Below are 23036 nucleotides of genomic sequence, written 5' to 3'. Positions count from 1 at the left end.
ACTGTTCGATGACTATTGATCAATGGCCATGAGCACCATTCACAGAGAGCTGGGGAGTGGCTGCAGTCAAAGCATTGTAAGATGGTGAAAGATGAACCCTTTGCAGCTCTAATCACTGCATCCAAAACACTTTGGATTTGTTGATAAGGTGAGAGATGTCATTATGGAGGCAGATGAAACAATGGTCTTGTATGATGTTACATCTCTCTTCACTTGTGTTCCAGTCACTGTGCTATAAATAACTTGTTGCTCTAAAACAGTGGCTCCCAAACTTTTTTTGCTGGGCCCCCCTTTGTTTTACAAGAAAAATATTGCGCCCCCCCCCCCCCCCCCAGTGCGCGCACGCACACGGACACGCACAAACACATCCTCCAGCCACACACACCCATCTTTTGCTCCATTGCGGTTTATTTCACACCTCAAACATTTAGTAAACAATTAAACAAATACAAGTAACCTGCAATAAATTACAGGTAGTAAGAGATTAAACTGCTAACTCTCTTACGCTACGTCCGCACGTACACCGGTGTTTTTGAAAACGCAGCTAGGTCCAAGGTTCAAGGTTCTTTATTTGTCACATGCATATACAAGTATAACACACAGTGAAATGTAGCCTGACACGCTCCTCGACATGTGCAAAAATTTTGGGGGGGGGGGGGGGGGTAGAGGAAGAACATTATATATATATATATAGTATATACACTGGGTGAATGTGCAGTAGTAGCAGCAAGCAGGTGAATTCTGTACATTAATATGAATAGACATCTGACTATTTTACAGGATAGACAATATAAACATATTTAAAATTAGAGGAATTTGAAATGTACATTGTGCCTTGGTTTAATGTCTGGAAGAGTCCTGTCTCAGTCAATTATAGATGATGTGAGAGGGCGGGTGTGTGTGTTTAGGGCACGGATGGCTTGGGGATAGAAGCTCCTCTTGAGTCTCTCTGTCCTTGCCCGGAAGATGCGGAACCTTCTACCAGATTGCAGAAGTTGGAACAGTTTGTTGCCTGGATGGGACGGGTCCTTCAGCTACACGTAAACGACGTTTAGAATCACTGAAAATGGAGATCTTTTAAAACTCCTTTTTTGTGTTTACGTGTGGACGAGGAATACAGAGTTCATCAGGCAAGTCAAAGGTATGTGCCTTTTTTCACGTCACGCTGTGCGCACGTTATTGTTTACATGAGATGAATTGCAAATAGAGACAAAATACTGTTACTGTTAATCTGACTATCTTCAGGTTTTACACGCTTACATACACACAGTTACTCTCCCTCCATTAGAAAGGCAGAGGCGTCACGGTGTGATTATTGTACGTGTAGTTGTTTTTTTTTCCTGTGTAATAATATTCAACATTGCTATCAATACATTTTTCAAAAAATGTCTCTATGTGCAAAATGGGTTTAAAAACAAAAACAGCTGTGGGATCCTGTTTGTCCGTGATTTGAACCGAGGGAACAAATCATGGCAGGATCAGCCTGATGTTATTTGTATCTCACTGTAACTTTACTGTATAAAGAGCTAATATCTCCACCCCCTAGGGGGCGGGCCCCACACTTTGGGAAGCTCTGCTCTAAAATATGTGAAACATATGTCAGATTTATCCCTCATGATATCAAGTCATCTTGAGTCACAAACAACATTCCTGTAAGAAGGTACAAGCCGCAATCAGTTTTTGGTAGTGACTTTTATATAGCCTTTATTTACGCAGTTAAAAAAAAATCTCGTTGACATTAAAAATGTATTTTTAAAGAATAATCTGGGCAAGAGGACAGCAGACATTGCAACAAATATAATAATAGTTCTGTAAACATATTTAAAGTGGACAAAAAGGACCGGATTGGTTATAATGTAAGTACAATAACATAGAGTTACAAAGGTACTTGAAAAACAGGTAATTTATATATTTTATATATAACCCATTTGTAAACCCTGATTACCGAAGTCCACCGAATACCAACATAAGTAAAGATATTACACATATAACAAACACACGGAAACATATGACATCAGTTTTTGGCAGGCGTCACTATAGGCAGAACTTTGTGCCATCAGAAACTGAACTTCTGTCCATAGGATCACTTTTTGGCACAACACCGGGTTAGTGCGTTTTATTTGTTGTACTGTCTCTTTAAGAGACCCGGAAATGATTTCCTGTGTGTGGTAACTGGTCGTGGGTTCCAGACAGCTTAACCTCCCCCCGGTAATGACATCCCATCCCGTGATTTTGGCTTTCCGGAGCAGTGTAAGGTGCTGGCGACACCGGGCTCTTCTCAGAGTGGCTCTGGAGGCCTCAGACGTCCGCTGCAGGCGCCGGTACTCTACACATAGTCGCGGCGGTGTCTCCGGTATGGAGGAGATACTATCGAGGGTCGTTGCACCTTTACCTTCCTACGAAACGAGGGACAAATCCCCGCCCCCACCCGAAACTAACAGCCTGGAGTTCATGTACTTCTACAAAAGTCTCGATAAGGAAGATAAACTTTGTTTCCTAACGAAGCTATCACAAGACTTCGGGGTGGACCACAAAAGTGTTTCGGAGCTCGCACTGAAGCTACTGGACACTCAATTACGGGACTTGGCGACCATTTTGCTAGCTGAAGACAGACTCCGGTACACCTTGACTCCCCGTTATAAACAGCTGTTCAGTCATATAAGCAGAGTCGAGGGGGGAGTGAAGTTTCTTGTGGATCTGCGAGCGGATGTGCTCGAAATAATCTCGTCCAAAGCTAGCGACAGCCCGCACATCAGGGTAATATTCGTTCACATTTCTACGGGTGCTCGCTTGACTCGAGCTCAAGAAATACCTTTCGCGTTTATGTGTTTGACATTGCCAATATAGAGACACTGCATGTGACATAACCTGACAGCATCCAACGGTAGCTACAGTATAGCCGCCTGCACACTGCAGCCTGTGCGCTGCCCCCCCGGTTCATATTTCATCACGGGTTCAGTGCACCTTTGCCCCAGTTAACTCCCCCTTACTAACCATGTGATTAACGAGTCCTTTTTGATTCCTTCTTAGTGTATGATTGTTTAACATATTGATTAGACGGGGGCTTGTTTGGGACAAAAACACTGTCAAGCTCAATTTCAGAGCTTTCTTCAGACTTCCTGCGTGTTCTGGATGGACAGCTCAGCTGATCAGAGCTGTCTTCCACTGTTGTTGGAAATCTCTCGTGTTTAAAAAAGACTTTCAAATGTTTAATTCTATAGCTGAATAAGAACTTCTCTGCCGTAGCTACAAAGGGAAAGAACTGAATATTAATCAGGCATGTAATGAATATTTTGAATGCATCCTTTGAAGACAGTTAAAACGGACTTTAAAGAAAAGGCGGCGGAAAGAAACCCTTAAAGATCCCATTACACCGATCCCATGTTCTTTGCCCACTTATAATGGTACATTTCTGGCAGCGCATTTAACCATAAAGGCAGTCTCACAGGCCTCATCATTCAGGCGTCAATATAATCACACCTTTCAGTTCACACTAGGGTGTAACAGTGCTTATGCACGCTGTAAGTGGTAACAGTGGAATATTTTTAAGTGGGTTTGTCAGCGTGTAGTTCGTGCACTTAGTTTGAGAGTACAGATATAAACACTGTAGAGGTATTCACATCTAAAGCCCCATATTTGATACTAATAGCAATAATAAAATTACCACAAGTGGTTTGATTCTGATATCTGTTCTGTCATTCAGTGTAATGTGCTAGAAAGTCTATCAACTGAACCTTAGTGCTATGTAAACAAATAAAGCAGTTGTGATTTTTTTAACTTACATTTTTTAGAATATTTACATTGTCAGAGTAACATATTCTTCATGATTTTTCCACAGTTACAACATCGGCTTTATCTTTTTCTTATTGTCTGGTCAGGTGTGGAAAAAGTAAAGATGGAAATTCTGATTACCAAGAAACTGAAACTAGAGAATGTTTGACATTTGTGATGACATTTTTATTTCAAACTACAACAATAATCGTATTTAAACATAGAAAATATCAACTTGATCAAAGAGCTTACACATGCTGCTGAACTAAACATAACAGAAACATAAAAAATGATTTTGTTAGTTACAAGTACTGGTAATTGCATACATGCATTGTTTATGTGGCAGTTCCTGCAACTGCAGTATGTTTACAGGATGACTTTTCTGTTGGTTTCATGTCAGCCTCTGACTTGCGTTCCCTTATGCCTGCTGGATCTCAATGTTGGACCCAGACTGATTAGATGTGAAAGTGGAGTTATAAATAACCCACTGGTGTTATGTAAGCATGCTATCATGCTCAAACTGCGTAAACCATGGATTTCATTTACAGGATTCCAAAGACAGAATGTCACATAAGTTTGTGCTCATTTTAAACTTGATGCCAGCAGCAGATTCCAAAACGTTGGGTCAGGCATACGTCTTCAATGAAGAAAGATATTGTCTTGAAGTAAACCTGCATATATCATTCAGCAGTAATGGTATAGATGTAGACCAGTGCCTGCCTATACAATCAGATAAAATTTCAGACCGCAGGCATGCATTTAACTTTAGTCTGTGTTAAACAAGCTCAGGCACAGCGTTTTTCTTTCCTGAGTTTGAACTGGTTTTTGTAGTCAGCCATCACAATTAATTGATAGTTTGCAACCCTATTTTTATTTGTTATATTCAGGTTTTGTACCAAACATGATGAAATCCGCAAATTCTTTGCAATTTTATGTTGAGAAAGGTTATTCTAAAATAGCTGAATTGTTTGCCTGTGCAGTCATTCGCAAAGTGGTAAACCTCTCCACATTTTCACTTATGAAAGACGGTCTCTCCGGGACACCTTTTTAATCCAATCATGTTCCAACAGGTGCTTTTCTTCCTTTAAGATACAGCGTAGCAGTGCTCTCAACTCCAAGTCTTTGAAGGCGCACAAGGTGCTATTTTAAAGAACTCTAGATGGGAATGAAAGTACTGGCACTTTGTGAGTGTACTTCACTATATTTATTAAAGGGCTAAAAGACGGATGCCTTTCAGTAATAAGCCATCACGCTGAGGTACTTTCTTTCACTTCTACTTTTTCTTTATTAAGCATTGCACATCTTTCCAGCCTTTATATAAGTTCCACTTTTTCTTTTATAAGTTTAGCTTGCTGGCATCAAGCTCAGAATGAGCAAATCTTTCTCAGTCTCAACATTTGATAAAACCTCATTAACATCTCTGTTTAGTTTTGTGTTAAAAACCCACATTTTTCTTTATGTAGCTCATGAAAATGATTTCCCCCCCGATTCTCCAACATACTACATAAAAAGGAAGCTGCTGATCTGTAAAATTCTTGTGCTGAAATATGTGAATCAAAATTAGAAAACCACAATCAAAAGCTATTATAGTTCAACTAAAATGTCTTTTTCTGGTATCATAAGCAGCTATTTTATGAAAGCCTACTTTAGTCATCTTCAGCTTCTACGTTTTGCTTTGGAAAGCACTGAAAGTGCATATGCCTTTGACCTTGCAATCATGTGTTTTCATGTGTTAAGTGCTACTGGCTGATATGTTTTTTAAAGACCCCGATTGCACCGTTCCTGCTCTAACGTGGTTCAGATGTGCTTAATCTCAATAACCCAGGACCACTGAGAGCCTGTGTAGCTTAAAAAGGTCTAAGTTGCCAACAGAGTACCGACTTCTTCTCAGCACTGTATCTGGTCTTGTTGGTGCCTCGTAATCTTTGCTTGTTGTTACCGCCTGCATTGATTGAGCTAAAAAATGAGAAAAGGTCACAGCCTACGTGAAGCTTTTTGTACCTGCGTTGAAGGTATGTGCATACCAAGGGAGACCTTGCAATCAGAATATGGTAATGACTGTAGAACTACAGTACAGCATACAAGGCTTGGGTACATTCACTTTTTAAATGTACCCAAGACCGAGTCGCTGTGTTTCTCTTTCATTTAGATTAGTTGGATTTGCATATTGATTTTTGATGTTCCCTCTCACCTTTTTGCTTCAGGCCCTTTCATTTGTGTTGCCCCAAACTGCAACTGGAAGATGTTAGGACCAGTCATGGGAACAACGGCGTTACAAGTAATGGCGTTACTTTTTGCAGTAACGAGTAATCTAACTAATTACTGTTCCTATCGTTACAACGCCGTTACCGTTACTAACGAGAAAATGCGGTCGTGTTACTATTTTTCAACAAACAGACGGGTGAAGCTGTGTTCAGCTTACTGCATCTTATATCAGCTGCAGGAAGTAGCTGTAAGTAATCTGGGCGCTGCAGCTTTAAGCAGCTTCGCGCTCCCGCGGACGGTGATCACTTTCTGCCCGACGATCACTTTTTGGCACAACACCTGGAGCTCAGGGGGCAAAACAATTGCATGAGTGCTGCTGTTTGACTGAGGAAGAATAAAGTAGTCGTGGTAAGCCAATCACATGGCCACTTAAAGACAAGGCAACAAGGTGCCTCTCGAGACCTCTCTGCTTATGAGCAACAAATAAAAAAACAAAACAAAAAACAGCCCTTTGGTGTTGGTGGAAAAATGCACCATGTCGACCAATCAAGAAATGATATGGAAACAAGACGTTTGGTTGTTTAGGAAGAGGCGGAAGTTTTAGGAGTGACAGTGAGAGAGAGAGAGACAGTTTTGAGATGTGAGAGATTTGTGACGTTTAGCGTGTTTGGAGTGTGTAGTTAATGTGTTGTCTTGTGTAGTTAGTGTGTAGTGTTGTGGATAGTTTTGTGTTGTGTGTCAGAACAATGAGGCGACTGCTGTCTCCAGGAAGAAACAGGAGTGACACACCTGCTGCTGTCAGACCTGCAGGTATCAGGCTGTGATGTTTCCTTTATAGTGGACAGAAATTATGTTTTTGGAGTGGCACAAACAATTTGTGGCATCTTATTGAAAAAGGAATAAAAGGTAAATGGCTGCAAATAACTTTGTTATTTGCAAAACTTGTACATAGGTTGTACATAGATTTTAAAATTGACAATTTATATTTGCATTTAAAGTTATGAAATATGATTCATTAAACATGTTTGTGGTTGTTACAGTAAAAAATCCACCTTTTCTACTCGGATTTTATGTTTTTTGTCTGATTTTTAGATCAATACAGTCTGTCAAAATGAAAACATGACTGTAAATTCAGACACGTGAGGTTGTGCTGAAAACAATGATAAACAAGGCAAAGGAAATAGTTTTTAAAGGTGAAATGTGGAGGGAAAATCAAACGTAGTGAAAAATGGCCAATTATACCCTGGAGCCCAGGGGGTTAAACGTTTTTTTTAAAGTAACGTAATAGTTAATTTTCAAGTAATTAATGACTTTTTCAAAGTAACTTGCCCAACACTGGTTAGGACATGTCAAGGATATCGTGTTAGTTGGCTCCCTGGGGGTGCACGTGTCAGCGGGACTATTTTTTCCCCTTCAACGCACAAGCTTACAAATGGCACGCGCCCTGCTGGAGCAAAGGTACTGGCAGGCTCTGACTGACCTTTGAAACACTTGGACAGTCAGTGGTCATCTGGCCTTGTGCAGGCAGCTCATGCTGGCTCACTGTATAGTCACAAAATAACTCCAGCTCGAGGTAGAGAGGCTGCTTGTAGCAGAGGCTGTATCACCTTACAGCATCCGCGCTCGGCTGCATTGATACGGCTCCGGTGTCAAAAGTGTCGCTTCATTTTCTTTTTAATGGGTTGCAGGATTTTCTTTTTTACCCCTTCCCTTTCTTTCTGCCATCCCTCTCTCCCTCTCTCCTAACTCGAGGCCTTGAGTGATGCACTCTTCCATTTCTAAAGACTCCATCTTCTGCTGGGTCAATGGAATACACATCCCAGTTTGACCTCTCTTTTGTGTGGGTGAAAATTGGCCGCCCAAGCCAGCGGCTGCTATTCCCTCACGGCGTTGTTGATGTGCTTATCAGCTATCGTAGATTATTTCCCTTCTGGCAGCTTGTGAAGTCTGAGGAACACATATATACTATGAAATAAGTCGAAATTGAAGTTTTGCTAAAATTGTATTTCAGGGTTACTTTTGATTTGCTCTTTGCTCAACAGAATCTTCTAGTCTGAAACTTCTCAACCGTACAGCTGAATAATGCGGGGCATGATGCTTATATGTGGGGATGAATTTCAAATGCTGTTAGCTTTGGATTCGATCGCTGCTCGTGGAGAATTTCAGCCACTGGCTTTTACACCGTGACTGTAGTTGTGCTTGTTTGTATTAGCTTTTATTATGATTGACAAGCTGGCATTAAAGTAAGCCTGAAGAGAAGCCATCCTATGAAACAGCCAATATAAGCTCTATTTATGTGCCTGAGTGTGTGCACCTTGTGAGCTTCTTTGTGTGTTTGCAAGAGATTTGCTTTAAATGAAGTCTGACCTTTGTTGGAGGACAGGCCTGCTTTCAAATGGCAAGTTGCTTATTGAAGTGCCCCTTCTACGCTTATTGCAAGCTCGAACAAATCACTATTCATAATGTGAAAACATTCAAACTGTATACCGACGCCCAAAGGAGCACACATCCAGGCACAGTGTCCAAGATGTGGCCATGAATTGTTCATCGCCACAGACAAACTTCAGCTGCTGCGCTGCTCTACTTTGTGAGTTCCTAATAAAACAGGTCACAGGGTTGTAAAGCCTGTATTTATCCAGTTCTTAATAGGAATAGAAAAGACAGTATTTTATTTTCCACTTCCAGCTTTTCACTGCAACAGTGAAATGACATTTAGTTAGTGCTTGCATTACTCAATATTGTGGATGACCTTCTTTTTCTTGTACTATATTTACTTGACAGAGCAGCTGCTGAGCTGCTCTCTGAAACAGAAAGAATGTGGCGAATGTTTCAATTATCAGCTGGATGTGGCTGTTACAGCTAAACGCTCCCCTTTTTCTCCCACAGGACCTGAATGGTGCGCTGAAGAGCTTGCTGTCTGAGTGGTTCTCTGTAGGTCTGCTGCGACTCGAGAGAATCACCTGGCAGTCCCCCTGCGAGATCCTGCAGAAGATCAGCCAGTAAGGGCATCACTGCGACCCAGTGTTGTTCCTCATCTTTAACTGTAGAATCGCATCGCAGGCTGTTTTTTCTTCTTCCCTGAAGCACATTAGACAGCACAGTTTTAAAAATGACTGTTTACTTAACCCCTCCTCTGTAACCATAGGGACAGCGGGCTTGTCCACGTGTTTAAATGAACTTCATGAGCATTTAAACACGTGGACAGGGCTGCTGTAGCATGACAGAGGGAGGTAAAAACACACACATGCACCTGCTTGCACACACAAGTTTGAAGTACTTGTTGGGAGAAGGTGCTACAGCTGATTAATGTATTTAAAGCAGCCCAACTAGCTGTGCATTTCTCTCTTTTATCTTTACCTAAAGATTCAGCTACAGGTTTTGGAAATGATTAGTATTAGAATATAACTGTAGCTTTACTCCAGGCTCTAGGGGGAGTCATTTCACTTCCTATTCCCACTGTACAGAAATCAGGTGCACTTTAGAAGGCGGGTAAACAAGGTAGCAGGTGAGACAGTCCTCAAAATATTGCAGTGAAATTAGCTAAATGGTAAATGGCCTGTATTTATATAGCGCTTTACTAGTCCCTAAGGACCCCAAAGCGCTTTACATATCCAGTCATCCACCCATTCACACACATTCACACACTGGTGATGGCAGCTACATTGTAGCCACAGCCACACTGGGGCGCACTGACAGAGGCGAGGCTGCCGGACACTGGCGCCACCGGGCCCTCTGACCACCACCAGTAGGCAACGGGTGAAGTGTCTTGCCCAAGGACACAACGACCGAGACTGTCCAAGCCGGGGCTCGAACCAGCAACCTTCTGACTACAAGGCGAACTCCCAACTCTTGAGCCACGATCGCAACATAGTTTATATAGAATAGAATAGAATTCAACTTTATTGTCATTGCACATGCACAGGTACAGGGCAACGAAATGCAGTTTGCATCCATCCAGAAGTGCTTAGTGATATAGATATATTACAATATATATTAGCAATAGTATAGATATGTAAGTATATTACAGAAATGGGTCTATTATGTTATAATGTACATGGTATGAGGTATGTTGTGAATATTCTATAACTATAAGTTATAGAATATAACTTATAGTTATATTCTATGTGGGCTGTAGTGAGTACAAGCTATGTACAGGATATGAACAGGATATAAATATGAAAAACTATACAGAATATGAAATAAATAACTTTACAGAATCTGGGATATACAGCTATACAGAAATGGGAACTATGCAAGTTGTAAACAGTTGTAGGATTAAAGATTATCGAATGTACAGAATGATTATTTACACAGAGCTATACAGTAGTGCAGTTAAGATAAGTGAGATATAATTCCTACAGAGGCTATATAAAGTGCTAGTGGTTGTGAGTGGTGGTTCAGTCCATGTTATTATTGTGTGTTTGAGGGTACAGTTGTCCATTGTGTGTGTGTGTATGTTCAGTCCATGAGTTTAACGTGGGTCAGATGTCAGGAGGCAGAGTTCAGGAGTCTGACAGCTGTGGGGAAGAAGCTGTTCCGGTACCTGGTGGTCTTAGTCCGGAGGCTCCTGTGGCGCCTCCCAGAGGGCAGGAGGGTGAAGAGTCCATGTGATGGGTGACTGGGGTCTTTGATGATTTTCCCAGCCCTTTTCAGACACCGCTTCCTGTAGATGTCTTTTATGGCAGGAAGTGGTGCTCCGGCGATGCGCTGGGCAGTTTTCACGACCCTCTGCAACGCCTTCCGGTCCGAGGCAGAGCAGTTCCCGTACCAGACTGTTATACAGTTGGTCAGGATGCTCTCGATGGTGCAACGATGGAAGTTCGATATAATCAACGATATACTCTAATATAATATAAATAGGAGCCCTATTAAGCGCCCCATGTGAAGCTATTGCTATAAAGATCTTTCACAGCAGCCAGTTTGATGTAAAAGTTTGCAAACACAAATGTTAGTAATCACTTTAATTAAAACTTTGTAACGCCTGTATTTAGCTTTATATTAATTTGGCTATTTTATGTTAGAATAGCAGAAAAAGAAGGTCTTTTGCAAACCGTTGCAATTAAAAACGTAATATTTGAAATTGAGTAACACAACACTTTTATCTTTGAATGAAAAATGAGGAAAATGTCATTCAAAGCTAACTGGCTCGACGCAGCTAATCAGACCCACTTGTGGTGGTTCTTTGAGCCGCCCGAATGAGACGCCGCTTTTGTCGACCTCCGTCTGAGCTGAAGGATCCTGTGCTGCAAAAAGGACACTGAGTTTTTTTAAGCTGCTGTGATTATTTAAGCTGGAGGCGTGTAACTAATAACATTTCATATCGGTAACCAAGGACTTTGGAGCTAACCATGAGCCTGCCTTCTCCCAGGTATGAGGCAGTGCACCCTGTAAGAAACTGGACCGACCTGAAGCGCAGAGTGGGACCGTACCGACGCTGCTATGCCTTCACCCATGCTGCCATGCCGGGAGAGCCCTTGGTTGTACTCCACGTGGCTCTGACTGAAGACATCTCTGATAACATACAGGTTAGACTCAGTAGCCGGAGGCTGCTGTAACGGTTTGTGTCCCTTTATTAAAGCGTAGAAGACAGTTACACGTCTGGGATTTACTGTGTCGGTCCTCCTGTCACGTGACCAGTATGAAGAAACATCACGGCCAAGGCCTTGTAACTGCACATTCCTGTTTAAACAAAGCTTTATGCTCAGCAATCGCTTCTTTTTGTTTTTGTGCGAGCTAAAGGCGGTTTTCACAACACTGAAATCCAAGAATATTTCACAGTGTAAAATTGTGCAATGATTTCCACAGTTCTGCCCCAGCGGCTCTCAAATAGTTGTAGTGAAACTTGCCCTGACAGCAGCTCAGCAGCTAAGAACACTGAAAATGGGTTTACAGCTGCATGAGTAGTGCAGGATTTGTCTTCCTTACTCCAGCCTAAAGAAAAAATGATCTTCTCTCTTTCTTTTTTCTCAGAGTATTGTTCGTGAGTTTGCCACCCTGGACTCAGACGAAGACGTGAATAAGATCAATTCAGCTATCTTCTACTCGATCTCTTCAACACAAGCTGGCCTGCAAGGGGTGGAACTGGGCAATGTCCTCATCAAGAGGGTGGTGCGTGAATTGCAGGTAAGCGAATGTGGGCTGCAGGTGCTTATTAGGGGTGCAACGATACTCGTATCGATATTGAACCGTTCGATACAGAGCTTTCGGTTCGGTACGCATATGTATCGAACAATACAACATTTGTAATTTATTTTTATCAACTTTCCTTCTGACGATGCTGTCTGTGTTGAGCGCTCAGTGGATCTGCGCTCGACAGTGCAGCCTAGGCAGAGTAGTCGAACGCAGATTCACTGAGCGCAGCGCAAGCTAGCGAGACAGAAGCTAAGCTCGTTGCAACATAGCAAACTGAACCTCCCCCACCCTCATTCAGATCTGGCCTTTGGAACTATTTTGGTTTTCATGTGACGTATGACCCTGAAGGTAAGCGCGTCATGGACTAAAGTAAAACAGTATGTCGGATGTGCCACGCAATGCTCAATTACATGGGTGGGAGCTAGTGTGTTAGCGCAGTTAGCTCGTTAACGTGTTGGCCGTCCAGCCCCACGCACGGGGCGATCCGCGGTAGCTCGTTAACGGAGATTTTCCGTGTTGTGGCGTTAACGTCATTTCAGATTAACGCTGACAGCACTAGTGGGAACACAACGAGTATGACTGCACGTTTACACCGACAGCATCCTAGTGCAAAGACAAGTGGAAGCAGACAAAAACAACAAGCACGCATGCTACAAACTTTAGCCGAGTCATTTAGACAGCCGTTAGCACAGGATTCTCCTTATGGGGACCTGATATGTTTAATGTGCTGCTGAGAATATAGCCCAGAAGAAGCGTATAGTAGAGCTTTTATTTTGGAAAGAGACGTTTCTCTGTAATAAACTCTCTTTTCCAAAGATGAGGGATTTCTCCATCAGATTAATTTTTTTATTACTTTGTTGTTTCAGCAACATTAAATTTAAAAACTGTACTTTTGAGTTAAAATATATATTTATAATTTTAATAAATGACAAATTAAAAAAGCATGAACATTTTTTTTGTATCGAAAAAAATATCGAACCGTGACACCAAAGTATCGAACCGAACCGTGAATTTTGTGTATCGTTGCACCCCTAGTGCTTATATACAACAAACAATCACATTTTCACATTTTTAGCCTGACAGAGTTTACCTTGGCTCAGTTGCAGCTACTAGAACTTGAATTGTCTTTGAGGATATGATCGAATTATTTGGAAATGCCTCAGTGTTCCCGTTGATGGGATGAGAGCAAAACATTTTTGGTTAATTCTGCTAATTAAATTGCCGGTACCTGTTTAAAATACCGATGACATTCCAGATAAGTGTCAATGAAAGAGATGCAGCAAGGTTAAGTAAACATGTGTTATCTAAATATAACCAGGATGTAGCGAGGCACATCAGTGACGCTTCTCAACCTTTCCATTACAGCTAGATAATAACGCCTTATCGTGAACGCACACATGGCACAGAGCTCCTCCCTTTCTTCAGGTGTTGTCCAGCTGACCTACTTTCTTACATTTAGCATCCTTTTTTTTATTCTTAGTGCTGAATCATAAATCTCCCACTTGCAATAGCGCCTGAATGCATGTATACATAAAGAGAGAAGTACTCAGCTGACAGGCAGTACTAACATCTCATCCATCCCTCTCAATAAGCACAGAAGAGCTCTTTGTGTTGGACCACTCTAGCTCGCACTTGTTAAACGATTGGAACACTGAATGGAAGATCAAAAGCTTCTCTCATCAACAGCTGGGAAATAGCTTTTCATAGCGTATCCTCATAAAAAAAGAAAATCAGGTTTAAAGTGTTTTCATTTTATTTATCCATACAAAGTGACTGTTTTGATGTCTGCAAGTGGTTTGCTTATTGTCATTGTTATTAATGGAAGCATACGGTTGAGTGAGCAGCGCAGATATGGTTTTGTGTTTTCTGCGTCGGCAGTAAGGCTTTGGGTGTCGCACGTCACCGATGTTATATTGCATTGTTTTGTAGAAGCCTTAAAGATGCGGATTCTGCATTCGTGAAGGCGTGTAAGAGAAATGAGACTTTAATAAAGTAAAGAAACAAAAGAAATGAAAGAAACAGGAACTGGAACAAAATAAATAACGGTACATCACAGACTCTTTCACTTCCTCTGACTTGTGCTGTTATAGCTCTTCCAGCCTCCTAATGCAGATTTCTGTCTCCTTTCTATCTGCAAAGAGAAAGTAGCTTAACAGTTGTGAGACACCTGTCTCTGTCCTTTCATCTCCTCTTGACCACTTTTCCTGCTGCTATTAGTTATAAATGTCTACCTGGAAGTGCTGGTCTGACTATTTGCACGCATGCATACGAGCAGATATGCAGGCCTTCAGGTCAGGAGGTGGTTTTTTGGTCTTCACAGGGTTGTGCACACGAAAGTTGATTAGCAAAATGATACTGCTTATTGACCTTCTACTGTAAATACGGGAGCTGAGATGGTGGCTGTGTGGTCTGTGTGGGGGCTTTTTTGACTCAGCACCCACCCTGGCAGTCGGATACAGTCCCTCCTCCTGCAGGAAAAATCTAAACTTGACACGCTGAAGGATGTCCAGCCACTGTGGCAGAAGTGTAAGTGAAAGTGGTCTGAACGGGACTCACACTAAGCAATCTTAAAGATCTTGAGCTTTGGAATCGTTCCAGAGCAACGAAGCAACGTTGAAGAAGAGAGCTGGCAGTTTAAATGAGGAAATAACTGCTTGTATGTTTATAGCAGTGAACTACTATAGATGTATACATCTTTGCCTGCCTGTATACTCTATTAAACATACTGAACAATAACAGATCAAGCATTATTAGAAAGAACAGGTGGAAGTTAGCAGGTGGGTGTGAACTGTAACAGACAACAGATCAGACAGAGCGAAAAAAGTTCCAAATTATTTCTAAATCCATTTTCATGCAGACAGATAGGGGTTACAGTGACACTAGTTACAGTGTCACTGTAACTAGTTATCTCATAACTGTTCGATATAACGATATATATAAAAACGTCTATCGTTTGTTTCGTGGTGTCACAAAATAAACTGTTTATGGTAATATTTTTTCATGGTTTTGATGGTGACTGTAGTGGCTATATTCATTTATTAAAGTTCTCTCTTTCTCTTTATTTAATAGAACCACACTGCGGACAGACAAGCGCCTGATTTTATGCGTTGTCGTTAGCAACAACGACGGTAACACCATCGCGTATCCGCTTGTTTATTTTCCACATAAACCTTTCACAATAAAGCTCAAGATCCTGTTGAGACTTTTCAAAATAAACTGAATCCCATGAACGAGTATGCAGAGTGTTTACGGATGAGAAGCAAAAAAAGGGCCTCAGGTGCTAAAAAATAAACCTTAGACTCAAACGTTAGAACAGGCTTTTCCCCCAGCAGGCCGTGTAATAAATACTCACAAAGAAAACGGCGGCTGTTACAACTTATGTCTAAAAATATATCGTTTCATCCATCCATCCTTCCGCTTATCCTTGTCAGGGTCGTGGGTGGCACAATTGGCTAATTATGCTATTTATCTTGCTGTTTAATAATGTATACAGCAAGAATTATAATTAACTAAGTAAAATTTAATATCAGTACATACATACTGCCCTCCTGAGCTAATTTAAGCTTTTAGCTCTAGCTGTCTTTAGCTTTAGGGATTTTATTTATCATCATGATAATATCAACTGCTTCATATACCAAATACTTTATAAACTAAGTCTCTACAAAATGTATTTAAAAGTGATTTAAAAGAAGGCACAGATTCAGCACTCCTTATCTCCTCAGGCAGGTCATGAAAAAGCTGAGTAGCCCTGGTGGCAAAAGCACGGTTGGATTTAAGCCGCTGCCTTAAAACAGCCAGAAAAGCTCTAACTGAGGAGTTGAAAGCTGCAGACGGGCTCTTATGGGGTTAATATTTCTGCCACGTAGCTCGGGGCCAGACCTAGATGTGTTTTAGAAGTGCAAAGCAAAATCTCAAAATGAATTCTGAAAACTTACGGAGGGCCGGCGGAGAGAAGCCCGAGTGAGGGTTTGTCAGGTCGTCTCCTAAAACTAGGAGGAGTCTTTACTCTGGTGTATTGAAATTTTTGCTTCATGGCAGAAAAGAGGGAGAAAAACCACAAACGTGTGTTTGCCTGTTCAGGGCAGAGCGTGAAAGCACTGGTTTCATCTGCACGTGGTTCCTCGACCAGAGTCGGTGTTTCCAACATGCTATAAAAGGCTTTAACATAGAATGATATTTCAGGGAGGCAGAATGTATTCTTCTGTTTGGTTCAAGAAATCTTCTGGACAGTTTTCCATGAATGGGAATCGTACCCGTGACCCTGACGAGTGACTGCAGTGCTTTACTTCAAAGCCAGCTGTGGCAGAGGTTTCTCAGCTTGGCTTCTTTAGCGTTTGTAAAGGTGAAGAGAGGAGCGGCGTAGCACAGAGGGAGCACTCTGATGACTGATAGATGACAGAGGGGAAAAGAAAAGGTCACCGTGGTGATTTAAGGTAAAGAGGACGCCCTGCTTGTCTTTGTAGATTGGACCCTGGAGCGTAGTTCTGGCACCGCTCCATCCTTTCTTCTATATTCTATCCTCCCAGTTTCTTTTTCCTCCTTTCTTACTGTTTCTGTCCTGATTCGGGTACCTTCCTGTTCTGTAAACACTGCCCACTCCTAACAGGCAGTAGTTAAAAGTAGAGGTTAGAATAAGGAAGTGCAAAGAAGTACAAAGGCAGCAGGACGCTGAGAGTGAGAAGGTTGGCTTTTAGTGTAAAAGGGGCCGAGGGGGTCGAGATCAAGGGAGGAATAGAAACAATGTTGCAGAACAAGGCACACAGACAGCGACGTGTCCCTCCAGGGTTTGTCTGACACTTTCATCGGCAGCCTTTCACTTCTCTGCCTGCCACATTTGCTCCGTCACTTATCAACCTAGACGCCGAAGCGCGAAGATGGGCCGGGGAGGGGAGGGGGAGCGTTTTTGTGAAAGTAGAGAGGTAGTGGGGTGGAAGAGGACTTGTGAGATGGGTGAGTGGGTGGGTGACTGGTTCGTGTGTGGGCAGACAACAGGAGGCTGTCACGGTCCTGGGTCTTATGGCCCAGTGTTTTGAGTTTTAGTTCATTTTGATGTTTATAGTATGTTTAAGCTCATGTCTCCTATGTTCATTTGCTTATTAGTTCCCTCTTGTGTATTTCAACCCCTGTGAAGTCTCCCTTGCCCTTCGTGTGTTTCATGTCTGTTGTCTTATGTTGTCATGTCTTCCTCTCATGTTTCCAGTTTTATTTTGAAGAGATCTCGTGTTTTTATATTATGGATTATGTTTTGAGTCTTTTGTTGTACTGCTTCCTGTTTCCCTAGATTTCAGTTATGGTTACCATAGGTTTAGTTCTTTGGCTTTGTAATATGGCTTCCCTGTGTTCCATGTTATGTCTACTGTGATGTTTTTGTACCATGTTTCAGGTTCCTATGTTCTGTCTCCCCAGTTGCTGTTGAGTTTGCATGTTTAGATTTCAGTCAGTGAGTTTCCTGTTATACTTTGAAGGTCCATGCCTCATGTGAGTGTTTCTAGTTTTGCTTCCCTTGTCTCGTCCAGCCTGATTACTCCCAGCTGTGCTCTCCTTCTGTGTCTCATTCCCCCTCATTATCCCTCAGTGTATTTAAGCCCCATGTTTCTCTTTGTCAGTGTTGCGTCCTCCCTCATAGCTGTGTGATTTTTCCCTGTGGCTCCTTGTGCTTTAGTTTTCCCAGTTTAGTTTATTTTGTGTTGTTTTTCGTGTCCCACTTCACGCCAGCAATAAAGCTGTGTTTTTTGAGTTTACCTTTTGACTCTGTGAGTTTGCGTTTGGGTCCTACTCTTGCCTGCACACGGCCGTATTGTGCCAGAAGGACGCAACCAGACAATGGACCCAGCAACTCATAATCCCTCCGCTGAGCTCCGGGAGGACATGATCTATGCGGTGGAGTTTCTATGCCAGGAATGGTTTGCGCTGCCCTTTGAAGAATACCAGGAGGAGTTAGCCATCCGTCTGCAGAGGATGGTTTCTGGACTTCCCTGGCTATTTGGCGCGCTACACCCTCTCATCCAGGACTTCCTCGTTTCCACCGTACACGTCCGCCCGGATCGGCCTCTCCACTATGAAGACTCGGAGGAGGTTCAGCCCGGTCCGCTGGAGGATTCGCGGGCTGGCACGTCTCCTCCCCCTCCTTCCCGGAGAAAACGGCGTTCACGCCGCCATCGTTCCACAGCAGCTGAGCAGACCACTTTCACGGGTAAAAGTGACTGTTTGCCACATTCTCATTCCAATCCTTCTGCCATTTCATCCACGGTTAGTCATGCTGCTCCTATGAACACTTTAGTTTTTCAACCAGCTCCTCCGAACCTTCATGATTCCAATCCTGTATCTGAGATTCTACGTAATGCTCTGCCAGTATCTCAGGCAGTTATTTTTTCTGTGCCTCAGCTGGGAGGTGTAAATAGTAACAGAGTGCCTCCTACCATAGTTAAACTGGCTAGAAGACTTGGACTTGATGCCACTGAGCTCATGACTCAAGTTGAATTTTGTGTTCCACAGCCAGCCATGTTCAAACACACTCACCATGTTTTAGAGTCAGACCAAGTTCAACCTGCACCTCAAGTGACTGTTTTGGGTGTGGCTTCACCCCTGGACTTTGCTGCTCACCAGTCAGCTTATTCTGAGACTGCCTTTGCAAACCTACCTACTCCTGTGACCACTCCTGAGCTCCGCTCTCCACCACCTGTCCCGGCTCCCAGGGTGAGGCCAGCCAGGACACAGCCTACCTCCGCACCCGTACCTACTCCTCGGGTGGGAGTGGCTCGTGTCCGGCGGGTGCCTGCACCCATTCCTGTGTCCGCTGAAGGCTCAGGTGAGCCTATCCAGCCCCTGTCCTTGTGTTCTGTAGGCTCGGAGATATGTCAGCAACAACTACCACAATCACTAAAACCTCTCTTTTTCCATAGTTCAGTCTGTTGCTCAATTAGCTCAGTCATGTGGTCAGGCTTCAGTTTTGTCTCCAGGTCAGGCTTCAGTTTTGTCTCCAGGTCAGGCTTCAGTTTTGTCACCCATGCCGGTCCCCAGGGTGTGGTCAGCCAGGATACAGCCCGTCTCCGCACCCGTACCTACTCCTTGGGTGGGAGTGGCTAGTGTCCGGCATGTGCCTGCACCCATCCCTGTTTCTACTGAGGGCTCAGGAGAATTCAGTCTACAACCCACACCGCCATCACTACTGCATGCCTTTCAGTCATTAGCTTGGTCACTAGCACTGTTAGCGGCCCAGTCCATAGTACACTTTCCTGTGCTTCCGTTAGCTCAGCCCTTAGCCCACTGTGCCGCTCAGTCATTTGCTCCATCACCTGCTCAGCCTTATGTTCAGCCGGTGGTCTCTGCACCTACTGCTCATGCCTCGTCAGCTGGGGGTTCAGGAGAACCGCACCAGCCTCATGCCTCGTCAGCTGGAGGGCCCGAGGAGCCCGTCCAGCCTCATGCCACGTCAGCTGGGGGTTCAGGTGAACCGCACCAGCCTCACGCCTCGTCAGCTGGGGGGCCCGAGCTGCCCGTCCGGCCTCATGCCACGTCTGCTGGGGGGCCCGAGCTGCCCGTCCGGCCTCATGCCACGTCTGCTGGCGGGCCCGAGGAGCCCGTCCAGCCACCTTCTGCCTCTGCTCCGCCTGGTCCAGCCTCTGCCTCTGCTCCGCCTGGTCCGGCTTCGGCCTCTGCTCCGCCTGGTCCGGCTTCGGCCTCTGCTCCGCCTGGTCCGGCTTCGGCCTCTGCTCCGCCTGGTCCGGCTTCGGCTTCTGCTTCGCCTGGTCCGGCCTCAGCCTCTGCTTCTGCCTCGTCTGGTCCAGCCTCAGCCTCAGCTCCTGCTTTGCCGTCGCCTGGTCCAGCTTCAGCCTCTGCTTCTGTGTCGGCCTCGCCTGGTCCTGCGGCTGTGTTGCCACCGCCCAAGCCACGTTTTGCCCCTCGGAATCGCCGGCCGCTTTCCGGGCCGTCAGCTGGACGTCGTTGCCATCGGGGTCGGCCGCCTGAACTGTTGCACTGTGACCTGCTATGCTGTCGACCTCCGGGTCGGCCCCCTGAGCTCGTGAACTATGGACTACTGGACCGTTGGCCTCCTGGTCGGCCACCTGAACCATGTGAACTCTTGTGCTGCTGTCGTCCAGGTCGGCCACCTGGACTGTTTGACCATGAACTCCTGTGCCGTCGGCCTCCGGGCCGGCCCCCTGATCACATGAACTATGAATTTCTGGACCGTCACCCTCCGGGTCGGCCCCTGAGGAGTCATGAACTGTTCCCTGCGCTCCTGTGATTTTGATGGACATTTGGTTTTTTTGGCCTTGTTTCTGGCCCTCCGTCCTGGACCCCCGCTGCCCGCCCTTGGTGGGTTGTTTTTGGTTTTTGTTTTGTTTTTCGTGGTTTTTGGGCGTCTGGAATCCGCCCTTGAAGGGGGGGCTCTGTCACGGTCCTGGGTCTTATGGCCCAGTGTTTTGAGTTTTAGTTCATTTTGATGTTTATAGTATGTTTAAGCTCATGTCTCCTATGTTCATTTGCTTATTAGTTCCCTCTTGTGTATTTCAACCCCTGTGAAGTCTCCCTTGCCCTTCGTGTGTTTCATGTCTGTTGTCTTATGTTGTCATGTCTTCCTCTCATGTTTCCAGTTTTATTTTGAAGAGATCTCGTGTTTTTATATTATGGATTATGTTTTGAGTCTTTTGTTGTACTGCTTCCTGTTTCCCTAGATTTCAGTTATGGTTACCATAGGTTTAGTTCTTTGGCTTTGTAATATGGCTTCCCTGTGTTCCATGTTATGTCTACTGTGATGTTTTTGTACCATGTTTCAGGTTCCTATGTTCTGTCTCCCCAGTTGCTGTTGAGTTTGCATGTTTAGATTTCAGTCAGTGAGTTTCCTGTTATACTTTGAAGGTCCATGCCTCATGTGAGTGTTTCTAGTTTTGCTTCCCTTGTCTCGTCCAGCCTGATTACTCCCAGCTGTGCTCTCCTTCTGTGTCTCATTCCCCCTCATTATCCCTCAGTGTATTTAAGCCCCATGTTTCTCTTTGTCAGTGTTGCGTCCTCCCTCATAGCTGTGTGATTTTTTCCCTGTGGCTCCTTGTGCTTTAGTTTTCCCAGTTTAGTTTATTTTGTGTGTGTTTTTCTTGTCCCACTTCACGCCAGCAATAAAGCTGTGTTTTTTGAGTTTACCTTTTGACTCTGTGAGTTTGCGTTTGGGTCCTACTCTTGCCTGCACACGGCCGTATTGTGACAGAGGCAGAGACACGCGGGGGCGGCTGTTGAAAGAAAAGGACAAGTATTAAAGGTGCAAGGGACAGAGGAGGTGGATGGAATAAGAGGGAGGTAAGGACAGAGGGTCATCCATCTCCATCAGGAGGGCAGGATCATGAAGCAGAGGAGCTGATTTGCAGTGCTGTCCCTCTCTGAGGAGCTAAAGGCCCGAGCAGCTGCCTGGGAACAAACATTTCTTTTGGTGGGTGTTTTGATGCTGAGGTGAGTGTTCATCACTCCTTTTTCCACTGCTGTAAAACTGGTGACCTTTACATTGTAGTAAAGATAAGATCTGTGCTGCCTCGTACGTGGTCTCTCTGTTTCCTCTTTGCATCCCCAGTTTGGATTTTCAAATGATCTTTTTTCTTTCCGCCTGTTTGGAAAAGTTGAGGCTATTTTACGGCTTTTACTGCATTAATGCACATGATTGTACATACTGTAAAAACAGTGCTGCAGCCTGAAATGCACAGGCCTTTTTGAATGAATGAAATTCGACTGGATGTAAATAGGTCATGGGTATAACTCTGTGCCTCTCTTCTGCCTTCCAGAGCGAGTTCCCTGTCATGGCCCAGTTCTCCAGCCTGTCACCCATTCCAGGCTTCTCCGCTTGGCTTCAAGGCCTGCTCAGCCAGTGCAGGAAGGAGGGCCGTGCATTTGATCTGCTCTCTGAGGAAGAGTGGAAGGAGATACAACATGCCACCGATTCGACCCCGGGGACCCCGACCGTGGATTCCCTTCGCAAGCTCCTCAGCTCTAACGAGTGGATGCGTTCAGAGAGACTGTGCGGAGTCCTGGAGCCTGTTCTGATGCGTCTGTGCGCCTGGTACCTGTACGGGGAGAAGCGGCGCGGCTATGCTCTCAATCCAGTGGCTAACTTCCACCTGCAAAATGGCGCTACAATGTGGCGGCTCAACTGGCATGCCGACACCAGCCCCAGGGGTGTGGCCAACTCCTGCGGCATCATGGTGAACTATCGTTACTTCCTGAACGAGACGTCTAAAAACAGCGCGCGTTACCTTCAGAATAAGGTCATCGCAGCGTCAGATCAGGTGCTCGGCTTCGTGTCCCAGTTTCAGAAGGCCAGCAAACTGTGATTAAGCGATGGGGACACGCCCACCCGTTCTGTTGTTCTGCTGTTTCGGTCGATTATATATTTGTGAGAATTTCATTTAAATCCGTCCTCGATACTTGGCGTGTTTAATAAATGTTCAAAGACCAGCAGCTCCAGAAGAACTGCTGAGCGGATGTTAGTCGATATTATGTTTTGAATTGAAATGAGAGCATTTCTCACGTGACGTAACTCTCGCCATCTGCTGTTTGCCTCATTAGATTTCTGGCCAAAGCTGTTTGATATTGTGTAAGTGATTCCCAGGACAGACTGCAGCTAATGAAGCACGAGGCATCCATCACTGCTGTAACATGTTCTTGGATAAGACTCTGTGTAAAGTGCGAGCAACGAGGGAGCGCAGCTACTGGAATAAATGATGTTTGGATTCTTTCATTTGGCTGAACTGTCGTGTTGCAAATATGTCAAAGGATGGGGTAGAAATAGATTTTGTCTCTTATTCTTCTTGCGCTTGGGTTTATCTACACCTGCTGCTTATTCCCACTAAAGCTCAACACACAACGACATGAAATCACAGACTGGAAATATTATTTCACATTAAATAACACTAAAAAAATTAGATTTGTTTTGCGCGTTTGTT

General features: G+C 44.2%; 1 protein-coding gene across 3 annotated transcripts; it reads left to right on the top strand.

Moving 5' to 3' along the window:
• Window positions 1–2109: 2109 nt before the first annotated feature.
• Window positions 2110–22831, top strand: mlycd (malonyl-CoA decarboxylase). Of its 3 annotated transcripts, XM_004568210.4 has the most exons (5): window positions 2110–2757; window positions 8863–8975; window positions 11345–11501; window positions 11947–12099; window positions 21879–22831. In XM_004568210.4, the coding sequence occupies exons 1-5, from the start codon at window positions 2212–2214 to the stop codon at window positions 22422–22424; spliced, it is 1515 nt and encodes a 504-aa protein (XP_004568267.1). In that variant the 5' UTR covers window positions 2110–2211; the 3' UTR covers window positions 22425–22831. The 3 variants fall into 3 exon arrangements, 1 of the variants encoding a protein (XP_004568267.1); XR_013099260.1 differs by lacking the exons at window positions 2110–2757; window positions 8863–8975; window positions 11345–11501; window positions 11947–12099 and adding an exon at window positions 12107–21552 and having other exon boundaries at window positions 21879–22016; XR_013099259.1 differs by lacking the exons at window positions 2110–2757; window positions 8863–8975; window positions 11345–11501; window positions 11947–12099 and adding an exon at window positions 12107–21532 and having other exon boundaries at window positions 21879–22013.
• Window positions 22832–23036: the final 205 nt, after the last annotated feature.

The sequence above is a fragment of the Maylandia zebra genome, linkage group LG7 (assembly GCF_041146795.1).
Source record: "Maylandia zebra isolate NMK-2024a linkage group LG7, Mzebra_GT3a, whole genome shotgun sequence".
NCBI lineage: Eukaryota > Metazoa > Chordata > Actinopteri > Cichliformes > Cichlidae > Maylandia > Maylandia zebra.
This window is presented reverse-complemented; position numbering and strand designations above follow the sequence as displayed.

Excerpts from the sequence above, each read along its gene's own strand:
- mlycd (XM_004568210.4), top strand. The coding sequence starts at position 2,212 with ATGACATCCCATCCCGTGATTTTGGCTTTCCGGAGCAGTGTAAGGTGC. Across the intron at positions 8,976-11,344 it reads ATCCTGCAGAAGATCAGCCA|GTATGAGGCAGTGCACCCTG; the intron begins GTAAGGGCATCA and ends GCCTTCTCCCAG. Across the intron at positions 12,100-21,878 it reads GGGTGGTGCGTGAATTGCAG|AGCGAGTTCCCTGTCATGGC; the intron begins GTAAGCGAATGT and ends TCTGCCTTCCAG.